At 36.3% G+C, this 20,007-nt stretch overlaps 1 protein-coding gene across 1 annotated transcript; it reads right to left on the bottom strand.

Moving 5' to 3' along the window:
- Positions 1–815: 815 nt before the first annotated feature.
- Positions 816–12,795, bottom strand: GJA1 (gap junction protein alpha 1). Its single transcript, XM_011358769.2, has 2 exons — positions 12,592–12,795; positions 816–3,698 (listed from the first exon to the last, which is right to left on the bottom strand). The coding sequence occupies exon 2, from the start codon at positions 3,680–3,682 to the stop codon at positions 2,534–2,536; it is 1,149 nt and encodes a 382-aa protein (XP_011357071.2). The 5' UTR covers positions 3,683–3,698; positions 12,592–12,795; the 3' UTR covers positions 816–2,533.
- Positions 12,796–20,007: the final 7,212 nt, after the last annotated feature.

Below are 20,007 nucleotides of genomic sequence, written 5' to 3' on the forward strand. Positions count from 1 at the left end.
TCTGAGTTCTCCACCACTAAATGAAAATACTTGAAGAATTGTTGACACTATCAATTATATTAATTGACTGGGAACCTGTTTATTAGATAATCTTTTGACCTTAGGAAAATTTCATAACCTTTGTCATCAAAATAGGAAATAAAAAAGCAACTGGACTAGATTATTTCTAAATTAGTGTCTTCAGTGCTCCCTTTATCTACTAGTTAGCTTTGTGATAATAAATGTTTATGTAAACAATTTTAAATTAAAAAATTTTCTTGAAATGTGACTTAAAAACATTAATACTTTATATTTAAAATTACAGCAATATTATCAATTGCCCAGAATTATTCTACCCCCTCTGAATGGTTCAATTTTCCTTGGGTGTTAAATTTTTTTTAAATTTTATTTTCTTAGATCTACTTCATTCTTTTGTCATAGAGCACCATTATACTCAAACCAACCCTGTTCTTATTCTTTAATCTCCAGGAAGCTCTATAGCTTAAAATCCTTATCTTTGCATGCTTATTTTTGTCATGTATAGGTTTACTAAATTACTGAGTATTATCTTATTTTAAACTCATCCACACATCTCATTAATTGTATATATTCCAAATTTTTTAACACTTGTTTACTTTATCTTCTCAGTTGAATAAATACCCCAAAATGTTAACCACGTGGCGCTAAACGGAGCTAACTGTAACTATTGGCCTTTCAAAGATTCTTGAATCTTGTAAATCTTATTTGCTCAAATCTTCACAACCTTTGGAAATGTCTTTGATGATTGTGAATGGATGCAATAAGTTTTAAAAAGCACACAGGATGTAGAGGCCATCTTTACACTAACTTAAAACTTTATTGAATAAAGAACACTCTCCAGAACACAGGATCTCATGGACTTGTTCTACATTACATGCAATGAAGCTGAACAAAACAGTAGTTTAACATGGAATGTCAAACAAATTAGTATTTCTCATTGTACAAAACAGTTTATGTAGATGACATGCAAGAAGAAAAATATGGTACTCTACATTTTCACTAATCCTCGGTGATGTTTTAAAAAGGCACTTGAAGAAACTGGAAGATTTCTTTAGGATATATTTCAAATAAATTAGTTACATGTGTACTACTGAACCTCTTTCGATCTCTTTTGCATTCCAAATAAAATCTTAGTGCAAACATCAAAGTTGCTGGTCATTGTGAAAGACTGTCAAACTCATAATAGAATACAAGTTCTGAATTAATGTGTATTAAGTAGGACAAAACCAAGAACACCAGTTACCGCAAAATTCATTTAGGCACACTTAATAGTCCATTCTAAGCATTTCTTCTAAGTTTCTCACATTAATTACTAAAGCCTGTTTACAGTACTAAAATTCTATCATTCAAGCATCAATGATTACATTTCAGAAAAAGAAAATCATTCATTTCAGCAATAGCTTTACTGCTATATTCTAAAAAAAAAAGAAAAAGAAAAAGGGGAAAAATCATAATAAAGAAAACCAGTATCCATAATAGGATACACAGGAAAAAACATTTTAGGAAAAAAGTGTGCTTTACTCGCACAGCAGGAATTATATAATGTAAACACCATATTGGCCCACACCATAAAATCCAAGAGAAAGGTTCAAATTTGAACACTGTGGGTGTATTATTTTCAAATCTGTGTTTGCGAGTTTATACTGTATCTGCTTGTACCAATACATGACAAATAAAACACTTCCACACATACACATACAAGTGACTGTTAAATATTGAGCATGGCTTGCTTCCCTGACTCGACTCAAAAAATGTCAAGTGACATCCCAACTATTTTAAAAATGTTTTCAGAAATCATTAAATGAATGTAATAGTAGTTGTGGAATGATGAAAAAGTGATGGTAATATGATGCGAGTGGATGTGAAAAAGAATGTACATATAACTTGGCTGAGATTTGCAAATGCATGGGAAGTCTTCTCCTGTGGGCTGTCTGAACTTTTACCGATATCAAGATAAAAATATAGTAGCTCAAGTCCATTGACACCTGGAGGGTCATGCCTAGAAAGCTTACCTTCAAAGTGCAAATTTTAACAATGGAATGTTTTAGCAGGGACATAAGTACAATTCTGCATCTTTTTCTTGATAAAAAGAAATAAAATGTTTAGAAAGTATTTTTCCTGGCCACAGTTATTTCAGTTTCTTGGTAAAACAAAAGAAGTATTTAGCCGAAAATATCACCCACTCTTTCACATACACAGAATTATTCTTAGGGGTGGTGGGGTGGTAGAGAAAAAGCCCTTATCTACGTATCATCTAATGCAACTCTTAAGTTCTTTGAATCAACTACATTAAATACCAATATGTACCTCCCTTATCCCCTCCCTCTCCACCTGTCTATCCCAAACACCCCCCATGAACCTAGGTATTCTAATGTCTTTGTGTTTTCTAAGCCTCATGACGAAGGCTATTGAGTACCACCTCCACTGGAACAAAATGAACACCTAAGGTGCACTTTCTACAGCACCTTTTTCTTCTCCACAACTGAGTGGAATCTTGATGCTCTCAAGGTTGGATCTAGATCTCCAGGTCATCAGGCCGAGGTCGGCTGCTGGCGCGACTGCTGGCTCTGCTGGAAGGCCGCTGGTCCACAATGGCTAGTGGTTGTAGTTCGTGCCCAGCAGCTAGTTTTTTAGAATTCTGGTTGTCATCAGGGAAGTCAAAAGGCTGTGCGTGGGAGTTAGAGATGGTGCTTCCTGCCTGCCCCATTCGATTTTGTTCTGCACTATAATTAGCCCAGTTTTGTTCACTTGCTTGTTTGTTGTAATTGCGGCACGAAGAATTGTTTCTGTCTCCAGTAACCAGCTTGTACCCAGGAGGAGACATGGGCGAGAGGGGAGCAGTTGGTGAGGAGCAGCCATTGAAATAAGCGTATTTTGGAGATCCACAGTCTTTGGAAGGGCTCAGTGGGCCGGTGGTAGTGTGGTAGGGATCGCTCTTCCCCTTCACACGATCCTTAACACCTTTGAAGAAGACATAGAAGAGTTCGATGATGTTCAAGGCAAGAGACACCAAGGACACTACCAGCATAAAGATGATGAAGATGGTTTTCTCTGTGGGACGAGAGAGGAAGCAGTCCACCTGATGTGGGCATGGCTCTCTTTTACAAGTATAAACGGCACTCAGGCTGAATCCATAGATGTACCACTGGATTAGCAAGAAGGCCACCTCAAAGACAGACTTGAAGAGGATGCTGATGATGTAGGTTCGCAGCAAGCCCCCTCGCATTTTCACCTTGCCGTGCTCTTCAATACCATACTTAAACTTCTTTATTTCGATCTGCTTCAAGTGCATCTCCACATTCGCACCATCGGTTTGGGCAACTTTCAGTTCCTCCTCTCTCTTGTTCAGTTTCTCTTCCTTCCGCATCACGTAGAACACGTGAGCCAGGTACAAGAGTGTGGGAACAGACACAAAGATGATCTGCAGGACCCAGAAGCGCACATGAGAGATTGGGAAGGACTTGTCATAGCAGACGTTTTCACAACCAGGTTGTTGTGTGTTACAACGAAAGGCAGACTGCTCATCACCCCAGGCTGACTCAACGGCTGTCCCCAGTAGCAGGATTCGGAAAATGAAAAGGACTGAGAGCCACACCTTCCCTCCAGCAGTGGAATATGCTTGAACCTTGTCAAGGAGCTTGCCTAAGGCACTCCAGTCACCCATGTTGCCCAGGCACCGTCTGAAAAGAAACAAAAAGACAACTCAATGATCATAGATTGCAAATTATTAGTTTAATATATAGTTCCTTCTAGCCGACAGTCAAAATATTATAAAAACGGTCTCATATCTTTCAAGCATACTTCCAAAAAAAAAGTGCAAACTCTTCCTGTTCCATTTTCCCCCTACACAGAGGTCTCACATTTTCCTGAGATACAGTAAGTCTTAGAAACAACGGAGCTTATGTGCCAAGTAAATGCAATCTTAACCTGAAAAGATGTATTGCTTGCTCAACCACCTTTGCACATGACTTAAGAAGCTCTATCTGCTTATTGTATCTGTCTGATAAACAAGGACAGTTCTTGCCTGATAGGCCTGTGTCTGGATGCATGCCTAATCGAAATACTGATGTGTTAGTCAGCCTGGTATCTAAAAATTGAGGTAAAGATACTCATGAACACACATACACATGAACATGCACACAACCCGTATCTAAACCTCAATCCTGTTGTATAGCACTTTGTTCCTAATTGTATTCGGATATGTTTTTCCTTGGTGTTAATCTGTGCATTCTCCGCATTATGATCATTTACACTTCTCTATTTCTTCCTAAGCAGTACTTCATGTGGTTCAGAAGTCTTCTGCCCAGAGAAAAATATGTTGTACTGAAATACACCATTTCGACACAATGTGTCATTATATGTAGGAACCTACTTTCAAATATAGCTAAGCATAGGACTTCCCCATTATTGGCAATGAGAAAAAGACCCAACTCCGTAGAGATGGTAGGGATTCCAAAAGTTATGTATCTGTTTAATTTTATACTTCTAATTGCCAATAGCCCATTTAATTGATGAACACTGAAGTCTAAGAATATAGGAAATATTCAGCCATCAGAGCCAGAAGAAGACTTATGATCTCGAGGCCAAGACTTTCCAATGCACCACACTGGTTTTAAAATTATAAAAAAGCTGCCTCTAAAGCTAGAAATGTTTTCATGCTTTGATATATATTATCTTAAGACTAAGCTGGGAAGAAATAAGTAACATTACATGTGGCAGGCATAGAGAATATAGTCAAATTTTCAGCAGAGAATAGTAATTAGAGAATTTAGAAAAAGATGAAGTAATCAAAGATTATTTAATAATTAAAAAACAAGCAAAGCAAAGAGTTTCCAGGAGCTTGGTAATGGATTTTAAACAGTGTAACCAAAAGTAGGATTATGTAGGCTTCTTAGAAATATGTTCATTATCTGAATATAAAGTTTCTCATCTGGTATTGGAACTATGAGCTGTCTTCTCCTTGTAGGAAGTAAATGAAATCCAGGGAATTCTTCTTCCCCACCATGAAGCACTATATTTCTAATACCTGCACTTCTTGGCTATATATAGCCAGAAAAAAAACGAAATGGAAATCTGGTCCGGGATTTCCTGAATGAAACAAAGAGATGGCTGATCAATAAAGTGAAACCATGCACCAGCTATCTAAGTTAGCAGGCAATGGTATCTTTCAGGACAGCCTAGAAAATGGTGCCAAAGAATGCTGGGTTAAAAGTGGGAAGTGGGTGGGCAGGTCACAGAAATAATGTTCTACCAGTGGTCATAAAAAAAAGGGGAGCTTCCCTTCTACTTTTAGGAATGGTCATTTTAGATTCTGAAGTCACTAGTTAGACAGTAAAATTGATGTATGAAAAAAAAGCAGTCAAACAAGAACAAAGGCTTGTAAGGTTGACAAAGATGGTTGAATAGCCATGGGAAGGCTTGAAGTGAAAGGGAGTAATTTAGCTTTGATGAGCAGTTTGATGGTGAGAGAACATAAAAGAAAAAAAAAGGGAAAACACCCTACAATTTAGCAGAAAATCCTATATTAGGAATGAGAAGTAGAGTCCATGAGGGTCAAACAAACATAACAGAATTTTTGGAGTTATATCAATAGACAGTTTCTATGTGATGATGTGTAAATTGGCTCTCATCTTGTTTGTAGAGAATTATGATATTTTGCTAGTGTCATCTGCTTTTGCTCAGATATTTCAATTGTGGTGAGGGGTGGGGATGTGGGGAACAACGGAAACAATCAAATGTAAAATGATAAACTGTTTGCATACATATCACATTCATTCAATGATTGAGCTCAAGACAAACTTAAGTTTAGAAATGTGACCAGGCACATTGAGAAGCTGTCATTTTGGTCAATGTTTCCTCATCATTCAAAGTAAAATGATTGTGTAGATGCTTGTGGCAATTAATTACTAAGTTTCTTTACATTCTATTCAAATCAAAACTTGGCTTTCATATAATTTAGAGATGTCACAGAAATACCCATAGAGCCACAATATGTGAACTGGGTCACTGGGCAGTTCTCTAGGTAGTAGTTCCTTATTAATACACCAGAAACTTAATTGCAAAGTTGTCTTTTCTTTAAGCATCCATACAGTTATTTGCGTTAATGAATTATACTCTTTCATCTAAATAAGATGAATTATTCGATTGGACACCTAGTATTTTGTAACATGCAGACACCTGCCATTACCACTATCATAGAGATCATTAGATAATGTTTAATATTATGGCTTATAATGCTGTGACTCTCAAGAAGAGGTAACAAAAACAGTTACCAATCATTAGATAATGTTTAATATGATGGCTTATAATGCTTGTGATTGTCAAGAAGAGGTAACAAAAATAGTTACCTTTTTTGGTAGTTGTTCACTGTGTTGTGAATCAAAGGTCCTGTCAAATGGTTGCCTTCCCCATTAATATTTTCATTTTCCCAAGTTTTAAGTGAAAACTTAATGTCCTTTTATAAGGAAAGGGCATAATTACATGATTACAGAATTCTTGGCATTGATTTACAGACTATAGACCTCATGCATATTCACCAGTAGAGACAGGTACATCCTTTATTTGATACGTGGGAACAACCAGCTGAATGTATATGGAGGTAATTATGTATGTTCATGACTTCACCTCCAGGTTCCAAAGCTGAGACTTTATATGCAGACTAAGGTCTAGGTTAAAGAGTTGTGCAAAGTTCCCAATAGAAGCCAATGCTTGCCAGCAGCTGGACCACCTTTCCCTTTCTTGTGCCTTCTATGAACCATGTTAAATCACATTTTCTATTGCTCTTCATGGCCTTCTAGTCTAGAGGCCAAAAGCCACAGTCACTTAAGTGTGACTTGCCTGAGGACCCTCTGCTCCCTTCTCAGTGTTGTTTTTGAACTATATCACACATGGCAGCATTTGTTAAAAACACACATTCCTGGCACTCACTGGTCTGAACGAGTATATTTTTGGGGTGGCAGGGGTGGAGGGTGTGCAGCATGAAGAGCAGAAGTTCTCTGGGTTCCTGGGAACTGAGCTCACCCTTCACTGTATCCCCTTCTCCTACATGTCGGCATCATTTCACCAACATCTACTGCTCCCCAAGAGCACATGGATTCAAATATTTTATTCAAAATGAAGATAAAATTTCAATTTTAAATTAATGTTAACTGTGCCTTTTGCCAGAGCCTTAAAAACAAATTACTGTGCCAAAAGTGCAGCCAAGTTGCTTCATCTCACTAATGTCCTAATAATTATAAGAATTAGAAGGGACAACTGTAACGAGTTGAGTGGGGACTTCAAATAAAGGTAAATAGAACTGCTGAAAACTAAAGGGAGACTTGGTATCTATCACTTTTTTAGGATTGAAAATAAACACTTAGGGAAGATGAAGGTCATTAATATTTAAAAGAACGAAATCATGAAGTCTAAAAATGCATTAAGGAACCGTCTATGGAAGTTCCTGATAAACTCATTTAGTGGATTTTTTTGAGAAGAAAGGGAAATGACATGAGTGTGTGTTTCTAATGTACTAAGACCAAAAAATTTTAAGCCCCAAAACTGAAATGTAAACCCTCCTAATGTTTTTAACTTTTATAAGGACCCCTTTCCCTCGCACTAAATGTCTGACTGGGCTCACTTGTAACCATTCGTCTACAGTCACAACAGCCAGATATTATTTTGGTAATATTCATAATCACACATAATTAGCATAACCCAAATTCAACCCATCAGCAATACTATAGCTTTTATCTTCTCCCCCAAAACCAGACTATGACTCTCGCCACTATCCCTGCTCTTAGCCTCATCTCAGCCATCATCACCTCTATTGAGGTTTCGTGTCAGTAGCCTAGTCACTCTGCTTGCTGACCTATTCTCCTCAGTCAATCATGAAAAAACAGACTAACAAACAAGCTGATCTGCTTCCATCAGCTCTGCTTCATCTGCATGGCCCCCTCCCTCACTTTTTTAGGTTTCTGCTCTGGTTGCACCTCATCAGCCCTCACTCCAACCCTGTCACTTCCTATTCCTCTTGTCCGACTTTTGTTTCTTAATGGCCTTTAGTTCTATTTGACATATTATATATTTACCTGTTTATTGTTGGTCTCCCTCCACAACAAAGTTTTATTGCTATCTGCTTTCCTCAGCTAGAATGTGAATGTCACAAGGTAGTTTATTTTGTGCACTGCTGTATATCCAGTGCTTAAAAGAGATGCTAAATAAATATCGACTGAATGAATTAAATGGGAGCTGCACGGAAAAACAAAAACGAAAAAACCCAACCAGATTTCACAAGATTTTTTACTGTCTCCTAGGGATTCTGTTTAATTGTATATCTCAAACTTCTAAAATTTCAAATTAATTTGAAAAGAACTTTCACAGTAATATATGTATACACACACACGCACACATATATTATGCAGACTATTAAATTTCCAAGTGAAAATTGCTGAAACAGAGAATTCTGTTGAAACAACATGCTTCAAATACTTCTTGAGCAGAGGTAATAGGTCTGAATTAATAAAAATAAAAAAGGTGGGGGTCTCTTTAAGAGCTTCTCAGATTTATTGCATCAGATTGTAGTGATTTGGGATGCTTATAGAACTACAACAGGTATTATAGATGTTTATTCAGTTTCACCATTATGTTGTTTCAGGTTAAAATTTAAAAACAAAAACATGTTGTCTCCCAATTCTGTGGTATTCTAACTCTGACTGTACCACATTTTATTGTTATTGAGAATACTATTGCAAGAAATAGCCTGTTTACACTTGTGTTTATTTCAAGGATGACAAATCTTAGGGGAGGGTTGGGGCTTTGAAGAAAAAACTCAAAATGTAATATTAACACCAATTAATGTAACATCTCCATATAGTCTCGGTCTATGAAGACAGTTAAGTGATTTGAATCAGGTACCATGTAAAATATTTCAGTTCATCAGAAAATACACAACCTTTGCTTCCTTATCCCTGGTCCAATTGTAGTGTAGCAAATTCCATGTAAACATTTTCTCTACTTCAAATTCTGGGCCATGGTTGACAGATTATCCTTAGATTCCTTTATGAAGAATGATATTGTTACATTTCCGCAGGTATTTTATGCATGGCCGTGAACTGCATAAAGTTTTGTGGGAGGTGTGTGTTGGGGGACATACCAGCCAGCCTTTCTTTCCTTGGCTCTCGTCCCTCTTCATCAATCAATTAACATCAGCCTCCACAGAACAATGAGATAGGGGTTGAGGGACTCCATCCAAAGAGAAGATGATTGCTTGCCAAATAGGGACAATCTAATCCCCTCCCTAGTTCAACAGCTATCACTCAACTCCCAACTATCAAGTTTCTCATGGCTACTTTAAGTAGAAGAAAAACCCTAAATCAGAAGTAACTGCAGGCTAAAAGCCATGTTCTTTAATTGTGGTCTGTTGGATTTAAAAATGTTATTGCTATTAGTTCTTGATGTCCTCCTCCCCCCACCTTCAAATTGACTATTTTTACTGAATAGCCTGGTTATTTTTCTCATAACATAAACATACTTCTAGGGTGCTCACAAGTGTATTAAGAATAGTCTATTTTCTTCAATGAGCACTAAATCAGTACAATATTGCTATTTTAGCAATCTCATACGGATTGATGAGAAGAATTTACCCTTTACCAATTGATAAGGAGAAAAACCGTGAAGAGTATCTATCTTTTTGGAGGCATCTCCCACAAATCCCCCAAAAAAGCCATGTCCTATAAATGTCTCTAGACTCACAGAAATTGCTAAAAAATGAACACTATTTTTTTATATTACCGCGAATTTTAAGCATTCCACAAAACATAGTTTATTGAATATTGACATGGATGATAAACACTAGATAATTACTTTTCTTTCCAGAGAGGAACTGGTGTGAGTGGACAAGCTTCAACAATCAATTTAAACAGCCGAGAATCTTGTAGGGAAGTCGGAACAACAGGAAAGGTGGAGTAGAGGTATTAATCACTGCTTACTTTCCTATCATTCCTTTCCCTCCAGTATTACATCTAAAGGCTCAGAGGCTCCTACCTAGCTACATCTATGGATAATGTAAAAGAAGACTAAGGAATGCAGGGTTATCAAGAGTTCCCCACCCTTCTCTATGCAGGATTGAAAACACTGAGTAACAAAGCAATTGTCACTATCTGAAAGCACACCCTTTCAGATCCTTGCTGCAGAGAATCTTTGGAACCACATTTCCCAGGGTGTGTCAGCAATGTAGAAATCCGACCGTAAGGGGTGAGGAACTGAGTGTAAGGGGAACTGTGGTAATAAACTTCAAATGGTATTGGGAAAACGTGGAATATGTTTAAAGAGTGAAAAAAGTGGGAGCAAAGCACTACCACTGCATTTTCCAGGCAAAGGGCAGGTGACAACTATACCCTGACTTTGGGAAGTCCAGGACAGAAAACATTTCCTGCCCTTGGTATAATTTCCCGTCAACTGGGCCTACCTAGAAAAATTCATTACTCTTCCCCAGAGGTATTTTCTGTTTAACTGGCTTATTTCATTCTTGGGAACTGAGTTAATTTAATAAGATCTCTGCATTACTACAGGACTTTTTCAGCAATCCTTATACAAAAGATTAGGTTTCTTAAAACATATAAACAAGATAAACAAACAAAAAAACCCACCTCAATCTATTCTTTAAATTACCACCAAGCACTTTGGACTGAGTTCAAGTTTGCCCAGTTTTCCAGAGGGTGAGATGAAGCATCATCTCATTACTTAGTTTGGAAAGCAAAAGAAATTAAACCCATCTCCAAATAAAGCCATGTCTATTGCTTTATCAAAGATGCTCATTAAACGTTTGGATGCCTAAGAGAATATTGTGGCTGATCCGCTGCTCGGATCTCAGGGTCTGAGTTTCCTAATCCTGTACTAATCCGTCTTAAGACACGTCATTAGTTATTTCCTAATATCATTATACCCCTCCCCCCGACTCCTTCGCGCCCTACCCCACATTCTCGGGAAGTTTCGAGAACTTCCAGGAGAGTTACAAGTGCAATTTAAGCACGGTAATTCCAAAGGTACTCAGATTTCCTTACCAACGCTAATACAGTATGATTTCACAAATTTTAGAAAAAAAATGCTGCGGATGGAGGTAAGTGGAAAATTAGATTGCCAAGTTTAATTAAGCTAAGCATTTGCTCTTCTTTTATCATTTGACACGCTGTCCCTCCGCCACCCCCATCCCCCCACTCGCCCCGCCTTTCGGGTGGCAGAACTCGGACCTGCGATGGGTTTGACGTGAGTGGAAGGATTGGAGGGCAACAGCTCACCAAACCTCTCCAAAACGCAAAGGCTGGGGCAGCGCGGGAGCCCCGGCGAGACGGCGCGCGCTAAGATGGCAGGAGGCGCCCCGCGCCCGCGCCGGCCCCCGACCTCCTCTAAGCTTTCAGTTTTATTTGCTTTTCAGCGTTCTCTGGTGCAAACACTTCAAACTGCAGTGTCACACCAAGAATTTAAACGAATTAGTCTGTAGAGTTAGAACAGACGAAATCCTTACCGAGCACTCTAATAGAATGTGTTACCAATAATAGCATTTAAGAAACTGAACCCTTTTTAATAACAAATCTGCGTAATCTTCGCCTGCGGGCAGTACCCTGGAAGCTCCAACTCAGAAGTGTTGCTCAGAGCTCTGAAGTCTGTTACAGGTTCGGTCAGACAGGCAGAAGGCGGGAGGGGTCGGAGGGACAAGTTAGCTCCCTCTGAGGCAGCTGTTTAAGAAATTTTGTTTCGTATTCTTTCTAGGAGCCCCGGTTTTAGGAGACGATTTTGCAAATGCAACCTGGCATACACTCTTTTCTGAACGTTTGTTCTCTCCCTCTAATGTTTGTAAGTAACCACCGCCCGCCCATTCAAGGGATTTCATCTCCTGAATTGCCAACGAGGTTGATTAAAAGGTGGCTCTTCTGAAGGTTTCAAAACTTTTCCAGTGCTTGCGAAAACAAAGTGGCTCTTTACTGTAGCTTTAAAACCCTCAATATTACAACACTGACTATATACCTTTTTGTTTACCGGAGAAAATTCTAGGAAGAGACCACGTGGAAGTACCGCAAGGTCTTAACAAAGCACTTTGTTAAGAAGCTTGCTTTGCAAGGCTACAGAAAGAGAACATCAATCAAAATTTCCATATGAAAAAGCACAAAGTGTAGAATTCTGTGGCAAGCATCTGCTAAGCAAATTTGCACTTTGATTTTTGTGAATTGTCAGTCAAATTCCAACTCAGGCCCCTACCGCCCCCCCCCCCAAGTTACAAAGCACCTAGACTATTACTGGTTACGAAAAAAGTAAAATTATACTCTAAAATGAAAAACCAAATATCCAGTAAACTTCTGCGTTATTCTAATCGGAAAGGTCTGAATCTTATTTTACCTGTTCTATTATTAAAAACTTTTTAACAGTCAAAAAATAAAGTGAATGTTCGATTTTAACTTTAAAACTGTAGAAACACTTTCAAGTTCATTATTCCGTTTACAGTATCATATCAATGGTACATTTAACACATTAAAAAAACTTTAGAAAAGTTTTACTTATAGAAAAAGAAACAAATAGGTAATTGTTTTTCCAACTTACTCTTTCTCTTAAAAGAAGTGAAGTAGGCACGCCAAGTGATTGAACTCCTTAGAGGATGAAGTAAAATGAAAAAGCAAGTTCAGGCACTCAGACCTGTCTATATTTAAAGTTTAAAAGTCTGCTGCTGTTTGGTGCTTTCTTCACTCCTTCTCCCTAATGAAAGAAAAGTGCTGATACCTCGTAAAAGCTTTTTTCTAACTTGGAGCACAGAGCTTTTAAAAGTTTCAAGCCACTGACTCAACGAGGAGGAGGGGCTAGAAAAAGAGGAGGAGGAAGGGCGGGGAGGCAGAGTAGACCGCAGGCTGGTGAGCGTGTGCGGGTGGGGGAGAAGAGGCAAAGAGTAGTAGCGAGGTCGAGATGAAGTTGTAATTTAAATTTGCTGACGAGGGAAATGAGAGCATTAGAGGTGAGAATGCTACTACTTGAAATTACTCTTTACAGATAACAATTACTGTTTTTTGTTAGTGCTTGTTCCACCTAAAGTCCAGAGATAATGAACAGTTGTATATTTTATAATAGTACAACCCTTTCTAAAATAAAATATATTTGTAACATATATATGTTATATGTATATTACATATATTACAGTAAATAAAAATGGTGGAAAAGAATATAGCCAGTGCAAATTCGTTTCATATTGGCCCAGGTGTGTGAAGTTAAAGATGGGTGTAAGTTATTTGATGATCTAATTCCTTTTCTCTTAATTTTAAGTAAGGACAATTAACAAAGGAAATGGTGGGGATGAGAGAGAAACATTTCGAAACTGGACAAATGTGGTAGTATGCCCACATTCAACCCTTCCACTGCATTGAATTTTTACTTCAGTTTAGCAAAAGCTATATTTATATTTATAACTTGATTATATATAATATCTTTGACTGTGAAATCTTGATATATCTGACCTCTATCAGATCTTTAGAGAACTGAAAATGTATGGTATCTCAGCCCCATTCATGCTAATGCACTTAAAACTAAATCTTTTGTAGTGAAGTGTCAGAATATTTTTTGTGCAGTACTGTATGGTAAGTTGGTATTCAGTGGGTCCCAAAATCCACTATCAAACTGCCTTAAGACCTTCTCTAACAGTAGAGCTGAGCATATCATTTTTATGCACTTTTCCACCACTTCCATGGCTCCTGCTGTTCAGCATTGTGTTAGGGTGTCTAATAAATAACCTGAATCATGTGGCCTCATTCTTAGAGTGGGCAGCTTCTTTGAAGACTTCCCCGATGCCACATCAGATGGCAATGGTAGGACAATTCCCCATAAACAGGTTACTGTGATATTCCTGAGGTTGAGCAGGAAAACCAACTGGCCATTATTCTTTGGAAACAAATCAAATTAATCCACGCTTATTCCTTATCCTTTTCTCACTAGTACAAATATCAGAAAAAAGGGAGAATGGCAAATATTTTCTGGTAGATACCTTTCTCTAAATATACTTTAATTCAAATGCTTAATAAAACACCTTTTGAAATGTTGTAGTTTTAAGACACAATTTTTCTTTCTCATTTATTGGCTATATATACGATTTCCAAGGGTGTATTTTTTTAAGTTAGGGAGAAAAAAGAAAAAGAATTATAATCTGACTTTCAAGTCTTCAAGCTCAACAACTAATAAATATTGTTTTGGTCTTTTGTTTATATTGTTTTCCTTCAAATAAATCTATTGTTTTGACCTAACTAAAAATTGTTTTGATTCAGAACACATTCATAAAAATATAATTTATTCTTTTTATTATAAGAAAATTTTCCTCCCTCTTTATTTTTTAAACAGGAAGTCTAAGCTTCATTTAATTTATATAATTTTGGTTTCCTTTTGTAAAATTACTCAAGTACAATCATGACTGAAATTATCCATTTTATTAAAAACAGTTTCTAAAGTGCTAATTGAGAATTACTTGCTTAAAAAAAATTATAATTGACTATTTTATAACAGGGGTATTAAGGCAAAAAAATTGTGTTTGTTTCTAATTATGTTTGTTAGGTCTATTAAAGGATTTTTATGTCTAAGTATTCTGCTATCTTTCTTTTTAGTCTATTGCCTGTATGACAAATTAGAAATAGACCCAAAGAAGTTTTTATACCAAGTTACTCATGGATATCACTTGAACCATCTACAAGCCAAAGATTAGTAGTCATAGTATGAGCCACAAATTAAAAATTTAGTTCTCTTAACGTATAGGATGTTCTATTTCTAAAACCATTTTCCTATGATTCTTCATAAAAGATGAAGAATTTGAATGTGGTCTTCTCTTCGTTTGGAATAATGGCATCAAAATGTGATCGCATGAGTAAGAATGCTCAAGGGGTTTAAGGTTACTGCAAATGGCTTCTGTTGGAACATTTACAACACGGTTTTCTCTGATTGACACCTAGCAGCTACTGGTAACTCTGAGTGGTAACTCTGATTATACCTTATACTCTAGCAGTACTAGTGAGTTATATTTTGACCAATAATGTGCTTTTATAAAAAATTGCACTTATCTAATCTTAGGAACTTACCTCCACTGGAATGTTTTGCAAAAGTTATGGAGTAGGTTTTTAAAAACGCATATTTATTATACTTTCAGAAATGCCAATGCCAATTCTTTAATATAAACACTGACTTCCCAAAGCTGTATCTTCTCTGATTGCCAGGCCTGTCTATGCAGAAGAAATGGATGCAGACAGCTTGATTTGTTAGTCAGGCAACACTGCTCAAGAGGGATGAGGGACAGTCATTTACTGCTCTTCTCATTTGTACTGTTTCTTTGGTCACCACCATGAGCCAGACTCTCCCTAGATTTTGTTTTATCCATGTTGCTCTGCACCTTGAAAAATGCACATTATTGGCACAGTGTAGAGTAGACTTTTTTCCAAATTATGGGAAATATTTCTTAATCTGAGAACCAACTACATTTTTGGATTTTTACCTTTGTTTCAGAATACCAATTTCTGGTATTTTAAGAGATGAGTAGATTAAGATTTAAAGACTCTAAATGACTATCTCACACACGCTCTGGCATATTACTCTCACTTCAAAGAGTAGCATAAACACTGAAAAATATTTGGGGTCTGCAGATTGGAGATTATTAAGGAGAATATTTTAATTGTTGTGGACAAGAAAGAGGTGCTGTAATAAAAAATTCCTAACTGGGAATTTCACGGTGGATAGTCATGTCCCCAGGCCTATAACTTTAGTAAAAGGTTTATCTTTGCCTTAAGCCAGCCCTATCCATTGTTTCTGTGCATCTAGGTTAATACACCTTTGAAATGTCTCTTTAACCACCCTTTTAGACCCCTCCTTCCAAATTATAACCACCCTTAAGAGAGCAAATAATTTTAACTATTTTGTAATTCGATACCTGCCTTCCTTTCTTCCATCTTCATGTAATCTTCCTTAGTACACTCCTTAATTTCAAATGCATAAAATAAACTGCAAAACTTATTCTCTATAGCATTTGAGATCTTGCTCCCCAGCACATGTCATCAGTTTGGCTTAAATAAACTCATAAAAATTCTCTATAGGTTTGGACGTTTCTTCTGTTGTCAGTGTAGAGGAGTGAGTTATAAAAACCTGAACTAGGAAACTAAGAGTAATAAAGGAAGGGAAGATAGAATGATCAGAACTTGATGATAGGTGTGGAAGCCGATTTTGGAATTTTGATTAAGAAAAAGTTACTAACAAGGAAGTCTGGAAGAGGAACTGATTTGTGAAAGAGATTTAATGATTTCAATTTAGAATATTTCGGTACGAAGAACTGAAATATCTAGGTAAAGATAGTTGACTGGCAATGTAAAACAGGATCTGTGGAGTTCAGGTTAAAATTGTTATAAGATTTAGGATTGCACCAAAAGAATTGATATTTGAAAACCACAGGTACAGATGAGATTAATAAGAGATAGAATGTAGGCAGTGTGCCAAAAAACCCCACAACACACACACAGACTTAGTGTATCCCCTTATTTAATGCAGGCAAAGGAAAATAATGAAAAAAGAAGCAAGGTAGACTTTGGGAAAGGAAAAGTATGTAAAATGGCTTCAAGTGGGCTTGTTTGTAAGGAAAATAACACCTGGGCGCTGGGGGAGTCTTAACTTTGAAAAAAGGACATTTATTCCTTTAAAACAATAGTGAATGCAGACCATAAAGGAAAAATAATGTTTTGAGGTGGAGAGTATTGTCATTGGGAAGCTAAAGTTGAAGACTACGTCTCAAAGTGGGTGAGGTTATCAGCTGACTGATGTAAAAGTGCACTGAGCAGAGATGAAAGTTTGCAATACCTCAGGGAATCCAAAGGCAACTGTAGAATAATAAAAATATTAACTAAGACTGGGAGGATCTAAAATGATTTTGTAATGGATAAGACTGCATTGTCTCTTGGAGTGCCTTTCATTAGCATCAGAATAATCCTTTCTATGTACCAAATTTTCATTTTATCTAATATTTATTATATTTACTATACAATAAGAAAGGAGAAAAAAGTTAATTGGGGCCTCTGTGCAAGTTTAGAAATACTCTACTCACATTGCTAAAACCAGCCAGAAAATACGTTCTTGATGTGACTGTTGATCAACCATATTTCTTTTGGAGTAGTGAAGATTTCCCATCATATTACCAATTTGTGCTAGAATCCTTTTATAAATAGATGTATTTCTGGTGTCTTACAGTTTACTTGTAAACTCCAAAATAGTCACTTAAATGAAACTTGCTTCTCATTTATTTACCATTCTGTCATCCTTGAGAGAGATTTAGGGATCAAACATTGCCCTTAACCTAAGTAAAATCTGAACTCATTCTGTATGTCCACATCTATGTCCAAGTGACTCTTACTGTGAGTCTACACACAAAAAATGGTTTTGTCAAAACAAAAAATTTAAAGAAAGAATCCCAGCTAGTGGATACATATGTCTTTGGCTCCACCTTCTGTTACAGAGTGAAAATGAACATCATAAGAAGTAACTGGAAAGTTATTTAATACTTTCACTTTTAATAATTCATAGTACTTTATACATATTTACTTCCTATGTCACTTGAATCCGATGGTATATCAAGTTCAGATTTAGCCACACTGAGAGGCTTTCTTTTATGTTTCACACTGACCCTCTCTAGCCCACCCTCCACCTTGCACCCCTGCCACTTTCCTGGCCCCAGGTCACTCACCTTGAAATACTGATAAGGCAAATTGTTCTCGCTGGTTTTCTGATCTTGCAAGCAACAGAGACAGCTGTTATTTAATATTCTCCCGACAATCCTATTTTATAAAATCCCCATTCAAAATAGCAGATTTGATATGTTTAGAAGGTTCTGGTGACTTTTTAGTTCAGGTGACTATTGCAAATTCATGTGGTACTGAGCAGGATTCATTCCAATAACTGGTTCCCTTCAGTAATTTTATTAGTTCTTTTATTTTCATTCTTGAATAAAATACTAATGGATTTTAAATATTAAAATTCAAAATATTAAAATGCAGAAAGTGAAATAAATTTATGATTATTATTAGTAATAGAGTTTTTTATTCTAAAGCATTAATAGAGACTGCATAGAGCTCAGTGATGTAATTGTTTCATGGATTTCTATGTAAAGAATTTCAGTGATTTGCTTGGCTTTCTATGTAACAGTTTACCCAATGGGAAAAACACTACAGAGTTGTGAATCAGACCTCTTAATTACACCCATCCATAAAAAGGACAGCATATTGTCTGTTTAAACTAAATTCTAATATACCGCCAGCTTCAACAAACATTTTTAATGAATCGACCAGTAAACCAGATAGGACATAAAATCAATCTCTATTTTAGACCTTAATTAGGCAATGAAAACTGAAATTTTGGATTCAGAGTCAAGAAACAGTTATGGAAAACCTGTTATTTCTTTAGTATTTCTGTGGTTTTATGTTTGGGCAATACTGATAAGTCGGATTCATTTGGAGGGGATTCCGATATCCTTAAAAATGAAGACATGCCAAAGCCCAATTATAAAATGCTTGGTACACTTTAATATTTAAATTCTCTAGTTAAAAATTTTAATTAAAAAATCCACAGTTATATAATTTTATTATTCATGTCATAAGTTATAGGATTTATTAAAAACAACATACATTGCCTAATAATTCATCATGAGGCAGGATAAGCCCATAATGTTTAATAATTTTTGATGAACATATTGTTTTCACATTGTCAATTTATCTCCGATTTGTATAATCTTGTTTGGAAATGATATCAAAACTTCGCACTTGAGGCCCTTCATGAATGAGAGGCCCAAGTCAAATGGCCCTTCTGATAATGGCTTTTCTGTCCATTCTGTCCCCTGTCTTCTGAGTGAAAGGATCTGCTTTCCAGGCTAAAGTCAGAGCTCCACCTTTGCCAGTGGCCTGCTAGTAGTCACTTTTGCTTTGGATAATTCCCTGTCTTTCTTTTTCTTATATGCCAACTGTTGATATGTAACAGATTTTTAGAGAGAGAACATATCCTAAACGTGTAGTCTGAAAAATTTTTGCAAATCAAATACACTTGTTTAACCATCAATCATATCAAGAAATGAAAAATTACATCAATAGCATCTGTGTAGCATTCCTTGAAACCCCTTCCTTTCATTACTTACCCCATAAGAGTAATCACTATCCAGTCTTTCCTGTTTTCCCTGTCTCTTTAATGAATTTGAATCTTAAAGAAAGTACTGTCTCTTAAAGAGAGTACTGTCTTCTTTCACTTTCATTCATATTGATTGTTGCAGGCAGTCATCGATTATTTATTATTAATGTGCGTGTGGTATGAATATGCCACAATTTATCTTTGTTAATGGGCTTTTGGATAATTTCCATTTTGGGGGTTTTACAGGTGAAAATTCTTTGAACATTCTAGCACAGGTCTTTTGAGGAGTCTTGTCACTTTTTATTGATTTGTAGGAATTCTTTATTTATTCTGTCTATGAGTCTTTTGTCAGATAAATGTTATTATAAATATTTTTCTTCCTCTGAGTTGCGTTTTACTCTCTTAATTGTTTCTTTTGATAGAGAAATTGGTAGATTTAATATAACCTAATTATCAATTTTTCCTTTATAATTAGCACCTTTCATAAACTTTTAAAGAAATATTTGCTTACTTTAACCCAAATCAAGAAGATATTCTCCCATGATCCCTTCTAAAAGTTTTATTGTTTTACTTTTCACATTTAGAACTGTAATACTTGTGAAGTAGAGTTTGTGTATGGTATCAAGTAAAGGTCAAAATACATATGTTGCTATAGCAATTTAATTGAATTAAAATAATTTATTAAAAAGACCATCCTTTTCCCATTGTACTACAGTGTTATCTTGGCTGTAAATCAGATGACCATATGTGTCTGGGTCTATTTCTGAACTATCTATTCTATTTCATTGGTCAGTTCGTCTATCTTTGCGCCAATAACTTGTTCTTTTTTTTTTTTTTTTTTAA

Source organism: Pteropus vampyrus, unplaced genomic scaffold (genome assembly GCF_000151845.1).
Source record: "Pteropus vampyrus isolate Shadow unplaced genomic scaffold, Pvam_2.0 Scaffold43, whole genome shotgun sequence".
In the NCBI taxonomy this organism is placed as follows: Eukaryota; Metazoa; Chordata; class Mammalia; order Chiroptera; family Pteropodidae; genus Pteropus; species Pteropus vampyrus.